This window comes from Pleuronectes platessa, chromosome 2 (assembly GCF_947347685.1).
Source record: "Pleuronectes platessa chromosome 2, fPlePla1.1, whole genome shotgun sequence".
NCBI lineage: Eukaryota > Metazoa > Chordata > Actinopteri > Pleuronectiformes > Pleuronectidae > Pleuronectes > Pleuronectes platessa.
The window spans coordinates 10499604-10517811 of NC_070627.1; the positions used below are offsets into that span (position 1 = coordinate 10499604).

The window sequence follows — 18208 nt, forward strand, 5'->3', positions numbered from 1 at the left end:
CAAGGATCCTGGAGGGGGCCTGGGAGTATGCCCATCCGGTCCACTTGTGTTTTGTGGATCTGGAGAAGGCGTATGACCGGGTCCCCCGGGAGAAACTGTGGGAGGTGCTGCGGGAGTATGGGGTAAGGGGGTCTCTCCTCAGGGCCATCCAATCTCTCTACTCCCAAAGCGAGAGCTGTGTTCGGGTCCTCGGCAGCCAGTCAGTTTCGTTCTCAGTGGGTGCTGGTCTCCGCCAGGGCTGCGCCTTGTCACCAATCCTGTTTGTGATATACATGGACAGGATATCGAGGCGTAGTCGTGGTGGGGAGGGGTTGCAGTTCGGTGGTCTGAGGATCTCGTCACTGCTTTTTGCGGATGATGTGGTCCTCATTGGATCATCGGCTTGTGACCTTCAGCACTCACTGGATCGGCTGGCGGCCGAGTGTGAAGCGGCTGGGATGAGGATCAGCACCGCTAAATCTGAGGCCATGACTCTTAGCAGGAAACCGATGGATTGCTTACTCCGGGTAGGAAATGAGTCCTTAGCCCAAGTGAAGGAGTTCAAGTACCTCGGGGTCTTGTTCGCGAGTGAGGGTACTATGGAGCGTGAGATTGGCCGGAGAATCGGAGCAGCGGGGGCGGTATTGCGTTCGCTTTACCGCACCGTTGTAACGAAAAGAGAGCTGAGCCGCAAGGCAAAGCTCTCGATCTACCGGTCGATCTTCGTTCCTATCCTCACCTATGGTCATGAGGGCTGGGTGATGACCGAAAGGACGAGATCGCGGGTACAAGCGGCCGAGATGAGTTTTCTCAGAAGGGTGGCTGGCGTCTCCCTTAGGGATAGGGTGAGAAGCTCAGTCATCCGTGAGGGACTCGGATTAGAGCCGCTGCTCCTTTACTTAGAAAGGAGTCAGCTGAGGTGGTTCGGGCATCTGGTAAGGATGCCCACTGGGCGCCTCCCTTGGGAGGTGTTTCAGGCACGTCCAGTGGGGAGGAGACCTCGGGGAAGACCCAGGACTAGGTGGAGAGATTATATCTCAACACTGGCCTGGGAACGCCTCGGGATCCCCCCGTCAGAGCTGGTCAATGTGGCCCGGGAAAGGGAAGTCTGGGGCCCCCTGCTTGAGCTGCTCCCCCCGCGACCCGACCCCGGATAAGCGGATGACGATGAGATGAGATGAGAGACTTCAAAAAAACAGATGAACATCCTGCAAGATGAAAATACAATAAATCAAAATAAAATGCATAACAAGAAGCAGGATGTAATTACTTGCACGCAGTCTCTTGACACTGACACCCACTGGTGCTCAGTGTAATGTCATATTTAGTGTCTGTGTTTTTTCAATTGGTCTAATCCATGTTCAAATCACTCATTGTGAGAATTGACAGTGCAGAGTGTTGGTCTTCATTCATTAGTCTGTTCCGCACTGGGAAATGGTAATCAATGGCTTTTTTCTGATACCTGACCTGTCGATTGTTATTAGATCTTTTGTTTGCTGCTCAGATAAGGATTTTTTTTTTTAAGTGTTCTGGTCAGTGAGGACTTGTTTCACACTGTGAGGTCTGTTCAGTATTGCAGTCACATAAGCTTATTTAGAAGATTTGCCTCTTTCATATTCACATCATTCTGATGGAAAATCCTGGGGGATTAACCTTATTGAGCACTTTGTAAAGCTGGGGAAAGCTTTTTGGAACAAAATGTGATTGTGGGTGGGTGGTTGGCACATTTTATTTTCTCAAATATACATTTATTGTAATATTTCTGTAGTAAAGCAGGCAAGGTCATGTTTTTGAAGATCAAATGTTCCCCTTGTCTTCATTAATCTCCATTTAAGGTCTTAGACCACCTGTTTACTTTTTTATTTTTCATATGCAAACATTTAAACTCACATCAATGTTCAAGGAGGTTACAGTCACCGCACTTCTGTTACTCCTCATCTTTGGAAAAAATGTCTCTCTCCTCCTCTCCATTCCTCTCCTTCTGTTTTAGTCCCCTTCTAGCACACTTAGCCTGCATGTGTTGAATTTAATTAGACCAATAACTCCCCCATGATTTCCACAGGCTCATCTGGAGCAATGAGAGGGCCATTGCAGCAGCAAGTTCAATGTGTGTATTTGCCAATCCAAAGAAAAATTCACACTTTATGTAGTAGTGAAAAACATGTGTCTGATCTTACTCAGTGAGTGAATACATGAATATATATATATGCATGATCATATTAATAGTTGAAATGTTTAAAATAATAATATTCTTCATATATATATATATATATATATTATTCTCCCCCATAACAGTCTGTTCTTAAGACTTCATAATACCTAAGAGGTGATCCTGCTGATTCTCAGTCACTGTTTACAGACTGCACTGTTAGTATGTTCTGTTTTGATTGCAACTAATCATCATGAAGAAAAAAATTACGTAAATGTGTTTGTTGCAATGAAATGGTTACTGGTGAATCTTTTGTAAGCCCTCTCTGTTGTTCTATTAACAGTTAGATAGACATGCTCTACTGCATGCATTTTCAATTCCTCCTTATCTCCCTATAGAGAGCTGAATTCAAAGCCAGAATAACATCCCTGCGTCTATTTCTAGTCTATCTTTCTAGGCCTTATGCCTGTTGTCCTATTTTTCAGTGAAACCTGGAACACTATTATCAGTCCTTTTCTTCCTGTGGCTAAACCAACGCTCGTTCTCCAGAAACAATGGCACACTCACATCGCCAGGGCCAGATGTTTTGCCAGTTATTGTTGTATATTGTAGTCCAACTTGCTCAGTGGCACCATTAGACGGATTTGTCACAGATACCCAATATAAAATCCTCACAGGCTCCAAATGTACCCCCTGATGAAGAGTCTGGCATTAACATACTTATAATTTACCGCTTGTGGTAAAAGAGACAAACATGCAGATAAGAGGTAAACAGACAAAGGAAAGGTTCAAAGACAGAACAGGCAGACACACTGAGGGGTTTAATTAAAGGTACACATTCAGAAAGTCCTTGTTATTAAGGACACTGATGACCCTTAAGTGAACTGCAGTCAGCATTCTGTTGGTAATGCTAACATGCATTCCTGCACTCTGTAGCATATATGGTTTTGAACTAATCCATTAAGTTAAGGTTTTTGCATGATACTTTGCATACATAAGCTAGTCGTAGTTAGCAAGCTTTAACAAATTTAAAACTTTAATCAATTTGCTAAAATACCTTGCTAATATTGCAGCATAATAGACATTTTGTGTGTAAGATTTGGGTGAAAGGAACTAATTGACAGAATATAAAATAAATATGTTCAAATGTTGTACAAATTGTTGTTTTCTTGCACAAGAATGGGCCCTTTTCTCTTTAAATACTTTATAAGTACATAGGAAGAAGGTCCTCTACAGTGGCTGCCAGTTTTTACATTAGCCCAGAGATGATGAATGATCCCCTTTTGAACTTGCATATTCTTCTTCAAGTCTTACACAATGTCTGGCTGCTTTACAAATTAGTCCGACATTTTGTGCGAGTGTCGGTGTCTTCCAGTTTTTTCAGTCACTTTTATTTGGTTGGTCTGTCGCTCAGTGCTCTGGGACGGTGAAACTAAAACTAAAAAAATACTCAAAGTTTTAAGTTAAAAATAGACGCACTATTCTAGAGACACTATTCTATTCCATTATTTTATATCCTTTGAATTGACAAAGCAGTCAGGTGCCATGCTTTTCACCTCAGATGATGTCTCCCTATGCATGCCCAGCAGCTGCACAGGAAGGTCTCATGTGAGCAGCTGTATCATGCTTTTTGATTCCCGGATGTTTTGTGGGTACAGATTAATTGGCCCGTTGAAAAGCAGCATTAAAGCGACTACAGTCAAATCTAGGAACAGATGAGGGATCTGAGATCAGGATCTCGACACATGCCACAAATGGATTTCTTAGTTTTTAGCAGCTGGGTTTTGTTGACACAGATAATTGCTCCTGCTAATTAGTATTAGGTCAAACCAGCGTGAGCCATCCTTTTATAACTATTTGTTCGTGCATAAATGCTCACAACACGACAAATATCATAATGATGATAATTGAATCTCAGGCTCTTGACATCAGGGGTCATTTCTGAAACTGAAGTGAAAATAAGCATGCATCTATGTTCAGTGCTCTCATATGACTGAAGTTTTTTTTTGTCTCTGACATGAACAGAGAACAGGCCATTTAAAGTACGTCCCTCTCCTTTCACCAGTGTATAACTGTACAACAAACCAAATGTGGCAGAAATTACAAGACCAAAATAAATGTAACCTCTGACAAAAAACATGTGTTTCTAAACACATGTAAACACAAAGATTAGTCCAAGCCTTATTGGAATTAGTGATGAAAAAACTAGAATCTGCCTGCGCACAATAAAAGTCATGCATGATATCAGCATGTTAGAAATTTTATCCGGAAACTTAACTTACAACTTTAAATTCACAGCCTCTGCCTCATTAAAAACAACCTTTAAGCATTCACCTTTGGAAGTGATAATGCAGGATCTTTCTTGGTTAGAAACCTTCTCGAGCAAGTGTCAGACTCTGTACCATTACTCTTGTGTATTACATGTGGACATGCACCATGTGTCATACTGTCCCATACTGTTTGTAACTGTATTGTTTGTACAGTATCTTAACTGAGTTTGCTTATTTTTCTTAGAAAGGTTGTTTCATATTATAATGGCATACTGCAAGCAAGGATGGGACAGTTATATTTTATCCTGTCACATAGAGACAGGTAGTGCTTTGAGCTTAACATCAATGTCAACATGCTATCCTGCTTAGCAGCTAATATGTACCGTGTTCAACATGTTAAGTTAGCTTGTTATGATACAAAGCTTTTCTATATAACGTCAATTGTATATGTACTCATGTGGAAAGTGGTCTATTATTAGTTTTGCAGTGAGATTTCCATGTCCTAACCCAAGTGTCTGTGCAATCTGTTCAGTCGTTTTTGCGTATTTCTGCTAAATAACAAACAGATATACCAACGGATAGGTTCAAGAACATATCCTTTTTGGAAGAGGTAATTAAATACCCCTTCACCAGCCGGATTTTAGATCCTTATTTCACTAGAAAAGGGAAATATCTGCCGGGCACCATGGCAAACCATCAAATAGTCTTGACATCAGCGGTGGACCCACCAGTTGTCATTGCCATCCCTAAAGCCATGCCTCTAGTGTGGCTATATAAACACACAGTAGCTGTGACTTGTCCACATTAAATAATACATCTTTATGTATATTTTATCACATTGCATTCAGTTAGAGTAGGGAGCACAGATTCCAATCTGTTAGGCTCTCTTGAGCACAACTTAAATATGTTGCTTACTTTCCTGTGGATGTCATGTGTACGGCTCAGATTAATGAATCCTCATCTGAGCCATTTGGTGGATGATTGCGTTGTTGTTTGTGGCCTTGCCTCTAGTTGAAGGGGCTACACAAAGGACTTTACTTGGCAGCGTGATACTGATTAGCCAGAACCATAGAAAATCACATGCAGTCATTGTTAATGATAAAAAACAATATACTTAAACTTCTTTCTGATATATTCTTGATTCTAAGTGTCATCCTATTCCTGTCTGCATCACTCTTTCCTTGCTTTAAAATATTGAAGCTTACTACAGGATAGCAACGCTTTAGAGGAAAAAGAAAAGATTAAAAAAAGAAAGACAGGTTTCACTTCACTCCCTCTACCTTATAATTTACCAGGGGTTCACTCCCCTAAGTTTCCGTCTAAGGGGATTGACAGCAAGGTGCCATGCTCCGGAGGAATCAGACCGGGAGTTGAGTCTAATTGGATAATTCAACAGAAGAGAGCAGACATGCTCCTATTTTATAGGATGATCTCCTTCAGAGGCAAACCTGCCGCAGATGCACCAGAGTATCCTCTCTCCTACTATACCGCATTAGCATTAGATCATTATGTGCAGACAACATTTTGTTTAGATGGTTTTTCAGTCATTATAACCAGTGATGCCGGTAACGCGCTACTTAGTAACGCGTTACTCTAATCTGACCGCTTTTTTCAGTAACGAGTAATCTAACGCGTTACTATTTCCAAACCAGTAATCAGATTAAAGTTACTTGTCCAAGTCACCTTGCGTTACTATTTCGGTATTTGTGGTTAGCCAGCTGGGCACGTCCTGCGGCTGGGGGAGCAGTCGCCCCGTCGCCCTCCTCACCACCTTGCCGGAGGCTCGGTGTGCGGCACGCCTCGACGTTTTTTTAGGGGGGGAGGTGCTCATCCGCGGTGCGGGGGCTTTCCTTATAGTATGCCGCGGGGCGGTGTCCGTCGGCGCTGCGGAAGGCGGGGACCGGTTGGAGGGGACCGGGTACGACGGTCGGCGACAGCGACTCTGGACGTGTGTCGGGCTCTTCTCGCGGATCACCTCAGCTACAGCGCCCGTTAGGGGAACCCTCCGTTCGCGCGGGGGGGGGGGGGGGGGGGGGGGGGGGGGGCTCCAGCGGTGTCTAATAAAGTTAGTGTTGGCCAAACCGGTTGTCATTTTTATGTTGAGGCGGCGGGGGTGTTGTCGGCAGCTGCTGAATGTAACTAATAAAGTAACTTGTAATCTAACTTAGTTACTTTTAAAATCAAGTAACTTGTAATCTAACTTAGTTACTTTTAAAATCAAGTAACTTGTAAAGTAACTAAGTTACTTTTTCAAAGTAACTATGGCAACACTGATTATAACCATATATTTCCACATGCATTGATTACTATTGTTAATGGGCATCTACACCACTACTTCAGGCAGGATACAATCTGTACAAAATAGTAAATATTTACTCATTTAAATCATTGTGAATGCTGATGAAAATATGTAACACTGAAAGAAGAGAGGGAACTAGAACGAGCAGGCAGTTGAATATGAAATACTGACCAAGGCGAGAGGAAAGGGGGCATTTTACAACAGCCACAAATGGTGTGACTGCTGCAGAGTCAGGGAATTAAAAAGAGGCCGGGGAAGTCAGGAAAGAGAGGGACTGTGATGGAGGAACCTACAGTGGCACAACCATATTGTTGAGGAGGAAGATGTTTTTAATAGATGTGAATGATGCTGGAGCTTCTTGTTTGGACCAAAGGCTTAAATCACTCAGTGTGCCACCCTCTGTCCTCTTACCCAGTCATCTCACAGCTACAGCATATCATCACCACTTCTCACTTTCTCGCTTTTCACTCTCACTCTGCGGGGACACGCAGCAACCCCTGCAGCTACCGGGGTTGCCTGGTCAACTGCTTCTCTTCAAAAGCTCCTCACGATTTATGACTGGACATAGCAAACACACAGTATTTGTGTTTCTCTCTCCTCCTTTGTATTTTTCATCTCTTTAGCCTGATATGAGTGCAGCTGCAGTCCTTTGCGAGCTCCTGCACTAGTTTCCAAATTTCCTTTTCTTCTTCAGACTCTGTCTACGCGCTTAGTTAGCATGACAGCTGCTTTCAATCCAATTAGAGAGCACTAATGGTGCCAGAACGGCTCTCCGTGTGGTTGTTATATAACAATTCACCTCTGAGAAAATGTCAGTTTACATGGATAATGCAGTGCAGTATTGCTATGCAACTTCTATCTAATATTTACATGTACATATTTTAGGGGATTCCCTGGTTATTTGTGCACCATTTCTAGACAATTTCACAAATAAGTCACGGCACACATTAGCAGTGTCATACACAACCTATACAATACTACTGTTTATTCTTTGAGAGCTCATTATTTTTTTTATTTGAACTCTCAAGCAGCACTGTTATAAGTACTTGCTTTGTCATGCTGTCATTGAATCATGCAGAAATCCTTTTGAAAGTGATAAAGCTACAACCAGTCAACTAACTTGCTGATTGGTTGTAGCTGGACAACATTTTTTGAGACTGGCAGTGAAGTGATGATGGGTTATTTTCTAAGCATCGACTTGCCCCAGTCATTGTTTCTGAGGCTTTCAAGCGGAGATACATCACTATTGTATCCCATTATAAAGAGTTGATCTTATCTGCTCCCCTCCATATGAAACCTGATCAGTGCTTTTAAACATGTTTTGAAGTAAAACTGTTCATGTCATGACACAAAGACCCATGAGACTTTCTTAACCTGACATCTGAAATTATGATGTGATCTTATTTAACGTGCAAGTGTGCAGCGCAGCATCCCCTGTCAATGAAATCTCCTGCACTACTTTTTGTCACAGGCAGGGGGGGTTGTTTGCCAGCTTGTATGCTGCTGGTGTTGTTGATGGTGCAGTGGGCACAGCTCATACCTCTGCTCTGCCTCACTTTGCTCAAGGACATTTTGAAACACACACGCAGAGAATGCCAATGGCTTTACTAAGGAGGGGAAAAAAACGACCCACCGCTCGTCAGATCATTGCACTTAATTATAATACATAATATTTTATTACACAAAATAGTTTTAATGTGTGAATTGGAACAAGTCTGGCTTAAGGATAAATTAAAGTGAGGCTAAGATCATGATATTACATTTAAGAGCTCTATAACCTACAGCGTTAGACGAGATCATCTCCAATTCTTAAAAGCCTCACATACCAATAGATAATATTGATAAGCTAGGGAGGCATCTTTTGGTATCATATTTGAGTGTATAAACTTTTAATTTTATTGAATTATTGACTCAGGCTGCCAGTCTGCAAAGCACTTAAGAATATAAAGTGCCCTTGCAGCAACACTAATAGAAAAGGTACTGCAGTGATGCAAAGTTTTATTGTAGTAACATGTTTTCTATTTTAATTGCACCAACAAAAAAATTGACAGATATACACTACATAACTATTGTTCATTAAAAAGTCTATTTTGTTTACTTAATGTTTAAAACAATGTTAAAAGTCAAAGAAATCCCACATTTTATTGAAGGTAACGTCCAAGTCCCTAACATCCACTTTACCAATGGCTTTACCAGTCTCTGCGGGAAAAACAACTACTGATGAAGAAAAAACACACTGCTAGCTAGATAGCCAGTTGGCCAGTCGGCTGTTTTTTCTTGAAACTACTTGTAGCGGTAGTCTCATTGTCGTTTGCTGCGTAACATGAATAAAACTTAAGCACTTTACCTCATGAACATGACTTGGGTCTGAGTCGAGGCAACTGTGTTGGTGAAGACAACAACTCCCAATATCCCACTTGGTGGTCAAGTAACATATTGTATGTGTAAGTGAAAACAATAAGGTCCAAAAGCTAACGACTACTACATGTCATGTCCACAATTATTGACCAACTGTTCAGTGGTGTGTAATTTCTGAGGTTTTTCAGACGTTTTTCACAAGGCATACATGGTCTTAGCGTCTGGCCTCAGCGCTCTTTGTCTTAATACGAATCCCATATGGTGTTCAAGTTCATAAAGTCCAATTAAGTGTTCTTGCACATTAGGTGAGAAGAAAAGCTGTTGATTATTTCAAAAGCTGCTCTTTCTCTATAAGTGTTTGATCATATGTTACGCATTGTTCACTGTCAAGCCTTGGTGAGCTTGCCAACAATTATGTTGAAAGACTGGTAAGTAGGCAGGGAGGTAGACAGAAGAATAGCACAGCAGGGAAGTGTTCAGTCAGGTGCAGGTAGAACGGTAGGACAATGCAGATTCAGCGGACAGACAGGTAGGAGGAATGGTTTTGGAGTGTTGGTGGAAATATTGAAGGCAGAAGGTTTTTGCTGGGGCTAACAAAATTAGCAAAAGCTCCATACCCCGAACATTTAGCGTGAAATTTGCCTCTTTGATGTTCAAAATATTAAACAGTGAACAGGAACCACTTTGACACACTGTCTTTATTAAGATGTAATCTGTGAATGCACACACATCATCAACAGCTCTGCTCACAGGTGCCCTCCTTTTGCAAGGAATGAAGAAATCGATTGTGCACACATGAAGTCAAGCTAATGCATGCCAGCAAAATCTACCACCACCACCACCAGTCACTTACATCACCAACATGATGATATGAAGCTGAAAATACACAACCTTACATGGTCAGTGATAAAGAGCTGTGCTGACTTTCTGTGTTACATTTGTCATGTGACACTGCATCGCTATCAACTATGTTACCTTTATTTCAAACAAGAACAGTTTTACAAATTAAGGAAGAACCAGCTTGAGTTAAGGTTGAGTAAGAAGTGTTTTTTCCTAAAAGGTACAAATGTACAATTTTTTTTTTACTTTCAGAAAAGTGTTAATCAGTGCTCGGCTAAAGGGCTGCTCAGTATTTACAGACTGTGACCAGCACGAGACAAGCTAGTAGGACATAAAACCAGCCTTGCTCTCGGTGTGGAAGCACAGTGCAGGTACTCAGTGATGAGTGGTCTCTCTCTCTCTTGCAGGTAGTCCATCTGGTGCGAAAGAGAATTACCTGTGTGATGTAGCTTCTCTCCTCAGCCAGCCACTTCATTAAGCATTCAGGCACACAAATAAACACACAGGTCCTGGGAGAGCGTTTGTTTGCTTTCATTTGACGGGTTTTGGAAGATCTGGCCGGCACAGAGTGTGCCATGGCGTGCAGAGACTACCGCCAACATTGATTGGACCTGATTGTCAGGCCGGGGGGGGGGGGGGGCAGCATAAAAGGTTGCAGAAAATACACAGAGGAAGATGTAGTCCTGCCTCATGCTGTTCTAGTTCGGTTTAAGAAATGAAAACTATCCAAAATCATACTACATGGGAATATAAGTATTGTTTTATCGCTTTTTTGATACATAGGAAATAAATTCTCCCCTTAATCGGCTTTACAGAAAAGTCTTGCAGGTTTAGTGCTTTGCACCTGTCATTGCCAACTTTGCCAAATGCTGTCTTACTTTGTAACTTCAGTAAGGGCTAGCGCTCATTAACACACAGGGCTGCTTCCTGTGGAGTTACAGATGTGGATTGTTGGGAGGGTCTCTTGCCACCCTGAAGTGACAAGGTCGCTGCCCTGCTGTTCCTGATCGCACAATTGTGTCTACCATTCCCATCTGTATCATCAGGCTTGGTATGTGTGACTGGACACCTTGCTGATTTTTGTCAGCCTGACCAGTTTCAGCAGTGCATGTCGCCAATATAGAGATTTTGAATGTGCCAAGTACCTCTGGGCTGCTGAGTTTTAAGTGCGGTTGCATGGACTCACTATTAATTCACATTTCTACCTAAAAGGCAACAATTTTGCAGATAAGCTGCATCTTGTAACATACTAGTCTTTGTTGTTATCTCATCTTCCTTTTACTAACCGCTCTACCATCATATACTTAACATATCAAGATTATATTTGTATGCATATATTTGATTTAAATGTTTAATTTGATTGTTGCATTATTAACCCCTTGTGGACCTCATAGCCAAATTCCATGCAATTTTAATAGGTACATAACAGGTGGCGGAGTAACAGTACATCTGGAGAGTTTTTATGCTGTAGTGTTGATTTACCGTAGCATCAGGTCTCCCCCTTAGTGGGTGGGTGGTGCTTTGGATGGTGACGATAATATTAATAATGAAACCTTTTTGGTGGCGAAGTGATCCATGTGTGACATGCTGGATCACTGATGTCATTGATTGAAATAATAAATGGTGGCTATATTGTGTTTTACCTGTCAACAAATATCACAGAAAGACTATGATTAATGAGAATTTCTCGTGCTGCATTTTCCTCTGTGCCAGTTAGTAAACTGCACTTTACCATTTTAAAACCACACATGTCTGTTTTATAAGTGTAGTTCTAAGATGAGAGGATAGATAGAGAGGAAGGGGTCTTAATGGACGTTTAGCAAAGAGGAGGTCGCTTGATATAGATTGAGACAAAACTAGTGGTGAGGTAGCAGCCCCACGGCTCAGCCCATCCTCCCTGTGACAGCACATCGTTACGTGGTGCCTCCCTGCTCTGTCGTCAGAGCAGCCCCAGCCATCCACCCGTGCACAACTCCTCTCTGCTCTGCACCAGAAAGGAGCTTCCTCCTCTTTCTGCCCTGCCTCTCTTCCATATCGTCTTTCTCTCTTTCTCTATCCGTTGCTGTCCTCAGAATGAGGTTAGTAGCACCAGCACTAGTAACAGCAGCAGCAGCAGTAGATAGAGACAGTAGAGACACAGTCACTGCAGCAGCCAGGAGAGACTGTTCTTCAGCTGTGCACCACCCACCGCTGCATTCACCACTGCTCTGAGAACGCAACGCTCATCCTTGTGCTCTCTCTGTGTGTCTCTCCCTCCTCCTTCTCCTCCCTCACCTTCTGTCCTATTTGGATTCGACACACACTCTCTCTCTCTCTCTCTCTCTCTCTCTCTCTCTCTCTCTCTCTCTCTCTCTCTCTCTCTCTCTCTCTCTCTCTCTCTCCCTCTCTCTCTCTTTCTCTCTGTAGCAGTGATGGGGAAGACCACCATGTAGAGACAGAGAGGCAGCGGAGGAAACAGCAGAATAGCAGCAATGGGAAGCCACACATGGAGCGGGTCTGGACTGCAGCCGTGGTGAGCCTGAGACCTACAGGAGTTGCAACCCCCATCATTGCCCTACTCAGGACCTGACCACTGGGGCTGTCCAACGCTCACCTGGATGATCCCCACTTGTGTTTCATCGCCCCCTCCTCTCTCCTCGTTCTTCGCTGCTCTTTCTCCTCTTCTTGTTTCTTCTCTTTGATGGTTTTTGGTCTGCTGATATCCGACAGCCTCTCCTGAAACAGAGAGGCTGCTCATCACTTTATCCCCTTGGACAGTACCTTCAACTGGCATTCCTTTTTCCCTTTTTTGGTTGTTGTCGCCTGCTTGATACCTATTTTGGATTTTTTTTTCTCTCCACTCATCTCTGTTGTGCAGGCTTTTTGATTGATTTATAAGCAATAACAAACACTTATCTAACTGACTTGACTAGCCGGCATCATGGGAGACATGTCGAACAGTGATTTTTACGCCAAGAACCAAAGAAATGACAGCGACCAGGTGGCTGGCTTCGGCTGCTCAGTCATGGAGCTGCGCTCGTTGATGGAGCTGCGAAGCACAGAGGCGGTGGTCAAGATCCAGGAGGACTACGGAGATGTGGAGGGAATGTGCACACGACTGCAAACCTCACCCACAGAAGGTAAGTCCCCGTGCTTGTCTCAGTGTGAAGGTGCATTGATATCTGTGTGAATATGCAGACTGATGTGTATTGTATGAAGAACCTCATCTTAAGGTGAAATAATTACTGTCGGTTCGGATATGAATCAATATTTACCTGTCACACCAGCTTTATTTGGTATAATAACCACTGAAGGCATAAAGCACAGACACTCAGAAACCCTGTAAAGCACCTAGAGAAATGCGTAAGCACAGCATCACACAACAGCAGGCAGGGGAGGGAGGGAGTCCCGTTTGAGGGGACTAATGAAAATCCTCCTCAGCCTCCATGTGTTCGATCTCTTTAGTATGCATAGAAATCTCTCCGGACAGTTTAGCCCCTGTAACTCCCCCTCTCTCACACAAGCCCCCATGCCTCCCCTGTCATTCTCCTGTCGGTGGAACACAGGAGCGCAAGTACCACATTTTTATGTATTTATCCTTAAAAAAAAGCTGATTAATCACTGTAGTTGCATTAGAATGAATTATTTTTTTCATTAATAAGAAAATGACATACCTGTCACAGACTCCTAATCACATAGCTATATTTACTTATTCGTTTATTATTTCATTGTCTCCATTTATTCTCCCTTTTGCTTAGAAACAGTGAAGCAGCAGAACAGTGAGCACATACAAGTGACCCACTGTCATGGCTCCATCTGTGTTGAATCTGTTAAAAATCATTCACCCCCCCACCCCCCCATCCTGTGACGTCAGGATCATTGATCATTATTCACATAACGTCACCTGTGTGATATCAGAAGTCACCTGTAACCTGATAGGATGATACTCAGAGAAGATTGTGTTTCCTGGTCTTCTCATCCAATAACACCACTTCCAGGTCAGCTGGTGATAGTTCTTGTAGCTCCTAAACAGCAGAGTAAATTAGATCAGTTCAGAGTTAAACTAACAGTCAAATAAAAGCTCTTATTAGCACTGAATCAGATACAGTTGCAGTGTCTGTTGGTGATCAGCATATTCGCAGCATCTGAGTGAAACGAAGCCCATAGACCTTAAGAAATACTGAAATGAAACTGAATTTAAATCATTAAAATCATCATAAATTGAAACATTTTAATTTAATTTTCCCTTTCTCGTGAGCTTTCTGACTATTGCCTTTTCTCAATGCGCTAAACACTAAACCAGAATCACAGCCTGCAGACTTGCAATAAAGCCAAAATTAAAGTAATTACAATTCTCCAATAGAAATAGGAAAAGTGTAATTATTGAAATGCTTTCTATCACTGGTAATCTCATTTGTTCAACCTAGCATTTCATTTTGATTTCTTTCTGTTGTCTCCAACAGTGTTACTGACATTGTGGGGAAAGTACATTTTCCACTTCATTATCTTAAAACATTACAAAAAGGAAAAGCTATGAATAATTCACCAAGGTTTTCCCCCAGTTTTGTCGGTGGCTTATACATAACAATACAGCTTATTTAAAATATGAATATTCTCTTATAAAAAAGGGAAACTGCATATCTACACCACCAAGGAGGTAATGCCTTCACCTTTCCATTGGATTGTTTAAAGGTTGGTTGTTTGACAGCAGGATTACACAGAAACCACTGAAAAAATGGGCCAAGAAAGAACCCATTCAATTTTGAGCAGAATCGTTATGGACAAAGGGGCGGATCCAGGATCTTTACTTTTTTTTATCACCTTCTTTAACCTAGCAAGATAAATCCTTTTTTTTAATGTTTTCACCAATTTCTCATGGAATCGTAGAAGATTCAGGGATCTTGATGAAAGAAATCTGACACATTTATGGAACTGATATCTATGAGTTTGTTAAATTTGTTGTGCCTTTACGGAGGTATGCGCTCTGTTAGGTGCCATTTCACTTTAGTTTTAGACTGGCATGCTCAGATTATTCTCAGTGATGGTGTAAAATTATAGTTTGCATGTGCTATCAATTATTTTCAGAAAGTTAGTTTCTAGCTGATTAATAAAATATGGTGTAGCTTGTGTAGTATGGATAATTATGGTGCTTCCTTATCATGTAATTTTTTCAGCAATGTCACAAATTAAATCCATTCATCAAGTCCCTGTGTTTTGGTTAAAATTTTGCCCTATAGTGCCAACAAGCAGGACGCCCCTCCTCTCTCATCCTTGAGTACAATTATTATTTGTTATGATGAATAATTTCACTCTCGCTGGAACATTCAATAAGTGGAAACTGAGTGATGGTATCTGATGCATCTTTTTGCATTAGTGATCCCAGGTGTATCCATGTTTATGCGGTGTTGGTCCCCTCGTGTGTTGTGCGGTCGCTCCACTCAACATATGTTACCTCCGAAATATGATCGTGGTAATTATCTCTGAGGGTATTCTGTATTGCTCGCTGTCATCATGTGTGATGCGTGTAATGTGTATGTGTCCCAGGGGCCTGTGTTTGATGGTTAGAGGCCCCTAGCACGGTTGACCTATTCGCCCCCCACACTAGCCTATATCAGCTCTTTCACATGATACTAACCATTCATGAATGGCTATACTCCATTACACGGCATAAATGCATAATGGCTCTGTGAATGTAAAAATGCAACCGGTGAAATGGTTACACACTTGACCGCATGCTTTCGATGCACTTGGCTCTAAGATCCTGACGCAGTGTTGCTTCAGTACAAGAAACTATAAAATATAGAAAAATACTGAATTCACCAGTCAGACAGTTGAGAGCCTGTTGATTTATTCATCTACATTATCTAGGCATCAAGATTAGAGGCCTAGATAACATAACATAGGGGCCACTGCATTTCTAATCATAGAAGATTAGGGGTTGCTATAGATTCTCTCACACACGATGAACATACGTGATACAAAACATATGTCTGTTTTAAACCCTATACCTAAAGGACATACAAACCTTTCTTTCTATGGCATAAAGAGGGGAAATAGGTTTGGGCTATATGCAAGCATTTTCCAATCGGCCACCGTCAGACCAACAACCGCCATCAACGAATTATTTGGGAGGACTATTTATTCATAGGACTTGATATATTCGTCCGATTGCCAAACCCTACGGTGAAATGACTACAATGGATGTACAACAGAATGACATATCTTGATACATTATTATGATTATGATTAAATGAATGGCGATAAAGAAGCACATCTAATTCTGTAACATGCCCTGATTGTTCAGTTTCACCCTTCAATTTTCCCCTTTGCTCGTCTCCTTGTACCCGCACCAAGGATGTAGTTACCCATTTGCTGCCTTGTAGGTGACTGTGAGGTGAAGAAGCTAGCATTTCCCTGAGGCAGGCAGTTGGTGAAGGGCATGAGTCATTCAAGGGCCATGGGATGTCAGACTACAGCTCAGTTTTTCAAGAAGGGGTGGCAGGAAGGCGCTCAGGATATGACCTGTTTCTCATACGATAGAAGAAAAGACAGTTTGTGGGTGTTCACACAGTAACTACCATTTTGTCAAGAGACCGACAGAGAGCTGCAGCACATCGGTAGGTCCTCCTGCACAGGGAGCAGAGAAATGTGAGAGTGCTCAGGGCATAGCCATTCTTCGAGGGTCGGGAGGATGAAGAGGTGCTCAGGGCACTGATAGTCTTTGATGTTCTGGGAATGGGAGGGAAGTATGGTACTTGGCCAGACCTTGCGGCAGAAGAGAAATAAATACAGATACGTGTGGCAACCACATTAAATGCAAGGAGGCCCAAAAGTACAGTGGTAAACATTTCAGGATACTTGGATGTAATAATATGTAACAACTCTTCCTTAAGATGTCTAGAAATGATTAGAACTGTGTTATTAATTTTGTTTTCTTGTGTTCTTACATTATCCAAAATGTTTCCAACAGTGTTCAAACCTGGAGAAATCCCTTAGTTTGTTCAAGGTAACGGGACATTCTATCACCTTTTAATTGCGCCATAACCGCTTTACTCGTGGCATATCTCTCACGCTAAGGGAAGATAGTGCTTCACACTAATTGATAAAGCTGGAAGGAATTCAATTTACAACCAGTAAAATTCAACAGTTTTTCTTTTTAATAACTTATTCCCAGCTGGGAAATAAGCCTTTTCATTTCCTACCTAGGAAGATCCTTCAAATTCACCTCTCGTCCTACTAACAATTTCTAGCATGACCGTGCATCTGTGTGTGTGTGACAGTGTTAATTTTGGCAGCTATTTTTGATTTAGTCTTAGTCTTAGTCTTTTGACGAAAATGCATATTAGTTTTAGTCACATTTAGTCATTTTTATCCTTCTTAGTTTTAGTCTAGTTTTAGTCGGCGAAAACGAATTACATTTTAGTCTAGTTTTAGTCACATTTAGTTGCCACATTAAACTCCTTTTCTTCCATTCTCAGGCCCAGGGAACCTGTGTTGTGTCTAAAACTGCAAAATAGTCTAGCTTGCAATACTTAGGTTGTCCATTAGATATCCCTCCTAGCATAGGTCTATAGCAGGGGTCGGCAACCTTTATTTTCCAAAGAGTAATTTTGCCCCCTCTTCCCCCAAATAAAATTTGTCTGGAGCCGCAAAACCTTATTTGATAACAAAGTTAATAAAGTTGAATATAAAGTTATACTATACTAAACTATAGTTTGTTGCATTTACGAAATTATAGAACGACAATAAAGAAAACTCTTGACATTTTATTGCTATTTGTACCTGTTACAACAAAAGAAAACACAGAATGCTTATGAAGAGAAGAAAATACACAGGCAAGTGTCTGCCTACTTTGGAATTAATTAAACACAGAACTATGTAGGGCTATTTGAGTCCTCCCCGTATTTGTGGGAAATGTATGAAATAAGAAGTACCCTATTTTAGAATAAATAAAAACATATAGCTGCAGCCGAATAGCTTAAAAATATATATTTGGTTTTAAATGTGAAAACAAAAAGCGAGAGCAGGTCAGACTGGAGGCGGACACAGATACTGAAGCTCTTTAGAAACCAACTGCAGCTTCTGCTCTGATCAAGAAGCTGCTGCGCTGATCTCTGAGCAGCTGAGACCAGAGAAACTCTGTGTTTTCACTGTTTCCACTGTTAAGAAGCAGTCAGTGAGTCAGTGACGGGCTCCTTCACGTGAACGAGCTCTGGTCTCACTGTGTCTCTGAGCGAGTGAGCGGGGCGGGGGGCGGAGCATCGGGACCGGTGCGCTATCTGGCGCGCACACACACACACACACACACAGACACACACACTCACTCGCCCGCTC

General features: G+C 42.0%; 1 protein-coding gene across 1 annotated transcript in view; it reads left to right on the plus strand.

Annotated features, from left to right (window-relative positions):
- atp2b2 (ATPase plasma membrane Ca2+ transporting 2) overlaps nucleotides 1-18208 on the plus strand; it is a 107760-nt gene that overhangs the window by 30989 nt on the left and 58563 nt on the right. Inside the window, exon 2 of the mRNA XM_053445569.1 lies at nucleotides 12302-13014. Coding sequence (XP_053301544.1) covers nucleotides 12816-13014 — 199 coding nt within the window. The 5' untranslated portion in view covers nucleotides 12302-12815. The remainder of the gene's footprint in view (nucleotides 1-12301; nucleotides 13015-18208) is intronic.